Source organism: Pholis gunnellus, assembly GCF_910591455.1.
Source record: "Pholis gunnellus genome assembly, chromosome: 17".
NCBI classification, from domain to species: Eukaryota; Metazoa; Chordata; class Actinopteri; order Perciformes; family Pholidae; genus Pholis; species Pholis gunnellus.
The window spans coordinates 11,999,194-12,005,355 of record NC_136544.1 but is presented as its reverse complement, the minus strand read 5'-3'; the positions used below and the strand labels follow the sequence as shown (position 1 = coordinate 12,005,355).

The 6,162-nt window shown below is 41.2% G+C and overlaps 1 protein-coding gene across 1 annotated transcript; it reads right to left on the bottom strand.

The window, feature by feature from the left end:
• Positions 1 to 1,389: 1,389 nt before the first annotated feature.
• Positions 1,390 to 5,360, bottom strand: sox9a (SRY-box transcription factor 9a). Its single transcript, XM_079176839.1, has 3 exons — positions 4,629 to 5,360; positions 3,965 to 4,212; positions 1,390 to 3,649 (listed from the first exon to the last, which is right to left on the bottom strand). Exons 1-3 carry the CDS (start codon positions 5,054 to 5,056, stop codon positions 2,874 to 2,876), a joined length of 1,452 nt encoding a protein of 483 aa, XP_079032965.1. The 5' UTR covers positions 5,057 to 5,360; the 3' UTR covers positions 1,390 to 2,873.
• Positions 5,361 to 6,162: the final 802 nt, after the last annotated feature.

The following is a 6,162-nucleotide window of genomic DNA, read 5'->3' as shown; positions in this document are numbered from 1 at the left end:
GGAATTTAAAACAATAAATATACATTGTGGAAACCAACTTTGACAATTAGAAGTGTCGGCTACACTTACTGATACAGTGTCATCATCAGTCAGTGAATTCCGTGCGGTATTGTGTGTTAAAATCGTGTAATTTCCCTTTCAGCCAAAACATTCCCACTGTTTAGTTACTGCTTTCCACTTTCAACAAACCCCACATGTGAGCAACATGTTGGCATCTTAGGATAGTATGACATATTGATATATACCAATAGATAGAGATATACACAGCATTACCTAGAAATACACTGACATGTTTGTTTTTAACTATACCCACTAAAACACTGTTAAATAGTTTATTATATTTATTTATTACTCACTGACATTCTGTGTAATTTAAACAATTAAAATCAGCTAATAAATACATTCATGTTATTAACAATGTCTCAAGGAGTCCTTACTTTATTCCTCTTTACACGTTGGTGCTACATAGTGAAAAAATAAAAAGCTGCTTCCCTTTTTGATAAAGATATTTTGAGAGGAAGTTACACAGACTAGTGCCAATACTAAAATGTTACAATGAAATGAGTTGTGATTGGTTCATCGAAATATTTTTCATTTGAATTAAATTCAGTTTAGTTGGTAATACTGTAATTATCTGTCAATTTTATTGATTTGAAAGAATGGTCTTTGTGTAATCGTTTGTATGATAAGTTGAGGTAACTTAAAAAATTTTTAAAAAAAATGTCCAGTCATCACAGTGAGATGAGGTGCAGTGGTGGGTGGCAGAGAAAAGGTTCAGTCGAGTTGATGTGAGGAAAGAGACGTCATCTGTGAATGTGCCTCAAATTTCAACACAAAGCTATAGTACCTGATTGTGTTTACACTGCCACTGATTTATTAAGGTCAGCTCTATTCCTATATTACTTGGCAAGTAATGAATAAACAATATTCAATGTCTAGTTTGTTTCTTTAAGCTATGGTGTATACAGGCGGGGGGAGGGGTGTGGACATACGTCTTCTCAATAGTCTGTGGTAATAATGGACCTGTGACCTCATGGTCTGAGAAGCCAGAAGCAAAAACCACTGTTCCCAGTACCACAACATGCATGTACCGATTTTCATTTCCACTTCACAAGAAAATGTAACCAAGCTGCTGCAGTGGGTATCAGACACACCGCCTCTGATTAATGCAGAAGTTAAATTATCTGTGTCACATTACAACAATCTTCTGTGTGGTTGGTGGATGCTCCGAAGTGATTCAAACTCAGTAAACAACACCTCAATTTAAACAACACCACCTTGTCATAACTGACCTTACTGATCGTTGTCTGGCAAATACCTCAACACATGATAATACAGTATGAAACGTGCTTATAATTAATGAATGGCACCAGACGATTGCATATTTCTCAGTGTTTTGTTTTTATTGCAAATAATATAATACAAAAGATAAGCTTTTAAGACAATGCCATGTTTACCTACGGAAACTGCATTAAGGAGATGACGAGATGAGAACTAATGATACAGAATATAAAATGAGGAACACAACTTTTTTCAAAAACAAAAAGTATTCTGTTGATTCCAGCAAATTCTTTACAAAAAACAGCCGCAGCTTCCATATCCATTAATTAATTTGTTAGAGAAAAAAAAGACAACTTCCAGTTTTTCTGTTTTTAGAGAAAGACTCATTGTGTAATTATAAGTAATCTGTACATAACTAGATCATGAATAAAAGAAACTTTAATATGGAAACATTTACAAATGATAAATAAACAAATTTGTACCACATATGACAGCAAACAACTTCGCTGAAAACTTTTCATCTCAGTTAGCTGCTGCTGAATTAAAAAGACAATTGCAAATAGTTATTCTCAAATAAAATTAATGCTAAAGAATAAATTAAGAAAAAAGGTTAGAAAAAAAGGATGTGGCTGTAGGAATGACAGAAGCACGCCAGACTCAGACCTGCTGGCTGCTGAGGAGAATCAGGTCAAAGGTGACTTCCTGCATCTCCTCCAGCAGGAAGTAAGAACTATGCCGTGGTTTCAACACTGCAATGCCAGTGGAAGGAGCCTCTCCACTTTGGCTCCGGAGGCACCAATGGTATCAAGGCAGTACCCAGATAAAAGCAAGCGTTGCTCAGTTACATCTAGCAACACAGTAAGGCCCCTAGTAGAATTTAAATGGCACCTGCTATACGTTTCCAACACAATCATTTGAGCTAAAGCAAAGAACAAGAAGTAGAATATTTGACTAATTCTCTGATGACACGGTCATATCATGGCCAAAAATTCAAATCTATTTTGAACCTGCATTGCTCAATTCTTGCATCTCATGGGAATTACAATACAATATGTACAGTACAAAAATTCAAAGCAGAATGTAGGCTGTAGGCATTATAAGACGGCAGTGTCAGTAAACTGATGTTTCTTACTTGTGTACAAAAAATAGAGACGTAAGGCCACTGAGGGTACTTTTTACCCGGCATTCCCGCTACTTTAGATTAATTAAACCTTCAAATGGTGATGATGACGATGCTGATGACACTGAGTATGATGATGATGGTGATGACAAGAGCAAAACACATACACAGTACATACTAAAATATTTATAACCAGTATATCCTCACAGAGGATTTAACTTTTTTTTTTTTTAAACATTAGATCTAAAAAAATATAATCACAATTCCAACCAATACAAAAGGCACTGTTGTGAGCCAATCCAAAGATATATTTTCAGTACAATAAAAAAAGTCCTTTTCATGTTTGTTTTTTATGTTGGGGATGAAGGGTGTGTGTCATGGTGGCACAAAGGCCACCGTGCAGAAAAAACGTCTATGATCTATGGTCTAAGATGTGATGGGTGTTGTACAGTCAGTGCTGAGGGCCGCCTCCTCAAGGCCTGGAGAGCTGTGTGTAAATGGGCTGCTGCTCCCAGTTTTGCGGACTGTGGGTCTGCGGCACAGAGGGCACCCCTGTGGTGTCGGCGATCGGGGTGTACATCGGCCTCTGGCTGGGGCTCATGTAGCTGAAGGTGGAGTACAGGCCGGAGCCCTGGCCAGACGCATGGCTGTAGTAGGAGTTGGCCCCACCTTGGTGGTCTGAATAGTCATACTGTGCTCTTGTGATTGAGGGGTAAGAGGAGGTGCTGTAGTGCTGCAGGTTGAAGGACCCATAGGTGACGTGCTGCGGGGAGCCCTGCTGCTCACTGTAGTGGCTGGGGCTCAGCTGCTCTGTCTTGATCTGGGTGGTTCTCTGTTGACCCTGCTGGCCTTGCTCTCCTCCTCCACCCAGGGTGGTCAGAGAGTGCTGCTGCTGCTGCTGCTGCTGCTGCTGCTTGGACATCCAGGCGTGGGCCCCGACATTAGCCGCATGGCCAACTGAGGAGCTGCTAATGCCATAGCTGCCGGTGTAGCCAGCCTGGGCTGCTCCCGTCACTCCGGCGTGGCTGTGAGGTGGCAGGTACTGATCAAACTCATCAACATCAAAGCTGCCCATGTTGGAGATGACCTCGCTGCTCAGCTCGCCAATGTCCACAGCTCCAAAGTCGATGTTGAGCTGGCGACTGGTGCCCTCCTGCATGGGGCGACCCTCGCGCTTCAGATCAGCCTTGCTGGAGGGGAGGTCTGTCTTGGGGGTGGTTGGGGGTGTTGGTGGGCCCTGGGACTGACCTGGTTAGAGGAAAGGCAGAGTTAGCCTTGAAATAAAATGTACCTGCACGAGGGACTGGTCAATTGAAATAGCAGTAGATTTGCAAACGGTTTAAGGAGGAAGAGTTTGTTGACACTATACTGACAGATATCTGCATGATGGCTCATAAAACACTAATCATTAATCACTAATCATTAACAGGTGTCTGTTCAAGGCTCTAACAGCTTCTAAATATGAATAATGATTTCTACAAGCAGGCCACAAAGAGTCATATTTGGTAAAACAATACCAGCAAATTGTTTTCTTCTTAATTTCTTTTTTGTTGTTGTTCTTACCTGAATGCTCTACTGGAGAGTGCACCTCGCCCAAACTTGAAGCTGGAGAATCGGCCCGCTGCAGCGCCTTAAAGATCGCAGTTGGAGAGATGTGGGTTTGCTCGCCGTCCTCGGGGTCGTTTTGCCCGTTCTTGACAGACTTTCTCCGCCTTGGCTGATATTTGTAGTCGGGGTGATCCTTCTTATGCTGCACTCTCAAACGCTCAGCTTCTTCCACAAACGGGCGCTTCTCTGCTTCGTTGAGCAATCTGAAAATATCACAGAGAATTGTACATTCACATTAAAACGTATTCAATTAACAACAAGCACAAAACACAGTTGATTAATTACTGTAGGAGATGTGCAATTAACTGAATTATTGCAGCCACTGTTTTAATATTAACTATCAAGAGAAGGCAGCTAAAATAAAAGTGTGCGCATCCTAAGTCTAAACCACTTCTATAACCTACTCGAACATACAATTAAGAAAGATATCCAAAATCACAATAAGAAAACAGTAATTGAGAGAAATATAGTTTGAAATGCGTTAGTCAAATTCCCAGACAGATTGAAGCAGCTCTACGTAAAACAGCAGGCAGGTGGTGCATTTCATCGAAGAAATAGTGCGCTGCGCACAGCGGCGCGTAAAAACGCACAAGTGATTGGGAATGCAAAGCGAACCTACCTCCAAAGTTTGCCCAGGGTTTTGCTGAGTTCCGCGTTGTGCAAATGGGGGTATTGATCGGCCAGCTTCCTCCGTGCGGCTTGAGCCCAGACCATGAATGCATTCATGGGTCTTTTGACGTGAGGTTTACTTTTACTTGAGCCGTTGACGCGCACCGGCATGGGCACCAGCGTCCAGTCGTAGCCCTTCAACACCTGGGACACCGCATCTCTGATACACACGGGGAACTTTTCTTCTTCGCCCTCTTTCTTGAAGTCTGGACCCAAGAGGAGGTGGTTGTCGGACGGCCGGGTGTTCTCAGTGTCCGAACTGGACCCGGACGGGCACGGTGAGCCTGTGGAGTCCTCAGACATGCTGGGGCTGGGAGCGTCAGAGTGACACTTCTCCTGTTCTTCTGTCATCTTCAGGTAAGGGTCGAGGAGATTCATGCGAAAAATTTAAACAACAGCTTCTCGCAGTAAAAAAAAAAGAAAAAAGGGAGAAAATCCTTCTTTCTAAATCCAAGCGCTGTGCCCAAAGACTGCAGTGACAGCCTGTATGGGCGCACAGCTTGACTGGCAAACTTGAATCCTTTAAAGTCAACAAAAATGTCAAAAATAAAAGTTTTTGACGATCCTTCGACTTTTCAAAATTTTGCAGAGAAGAACGGAAATTGCAAGTGGTCGCGTTTCTAATGCTCAGCTTTGCAACTGTGACTTAAGAAGAAATGTGAGTGAGAGGTCTACTCTTGGACGATTGCTGAAGAGTCTAGAGACTCAGGAGGCGAAGCCTGGATTTATGTTTGACGGCAAGGAAATGATTGGGGGAAACTTTTGGTAGGCGGAGACGTAATATGACTCGGCTGTGAAGAACTCGTGCAGTCAACAACAGCGAAACCCCAGTTAGAGTAGGAAAGAGATGTTTTTTTCCCTTATAATCCTTGGTTTCGCTTACATTTTAAGTATTACAAAAAAGTTAAAAGTTAAATGCAGTACACCGTCTGACAAAAAAGTAGGGCTATAATTACAAATCATAACTACTAAATGTTACAATAATGTAAAGGATTAATATTAATATTACAGTGGTATCAAGCAATATCAAAATATTAAAAAGACAGAAAAACGTCCTTTGTATTTTCTTTGATTACAGACACAACATCATCATTGGTCCAATCCTCACTTGTACTGTTCGAAGTATAAATACATTGGAATTGCAGTTCTTATAGTTTTTTTATTATACTTGGTTATATCATTTTTTTTACTCTTTCTTTTTTACAGAACGTACAGGAACATTTGCATATTTTTTACAACGTGTCCCCAGTTTGACGAGTCATTTGCTTTGCCAACTAAATGTCTAACAATCATTGAGTTAAGGTTTCTTTGCTGGCACAATAGTCAGCTGTTTATGTGAGATATTGGATACCTGTTTGGTTGATATATACATTAGAGCAGTTCTCATTTGAAAACTAGTGACGTTTTTAATCGCTTATTTTATAACTCTTTTTTTCGGAAGAATGCGGGCAGTTGCGTTGTGTCTGTTGCACAGAGACAGTTGA

What these genes read in the sequence shown, in the direction of transcription:
- sox9a (XM_079176839.1), bottom strand. Translation starts at nt 5,056, where the DNA reads ATGAATCTCCTCGACCCTTACCTGAAGATGACAGAAGAACAGGAGAAG. An exon ending in ACCCTGGGCAAACTTTGGAG is followed by an intron (nt 4,213 to 4,628) that starts GTAGGTTCGCTT and finishes TGATATTTTCAG; the next exon opens with ATTGCTCAACGAAGCAGAGA. An exon ending in CTCTCCAGTAGAGCATTCAG is followed by an intron (nt 3,650 to 3,964) that starts GTAAGAACAACA and finishes TCCTCTAACCAG; the next exon opens with GTCAGTCCCAGGGCCCACCA.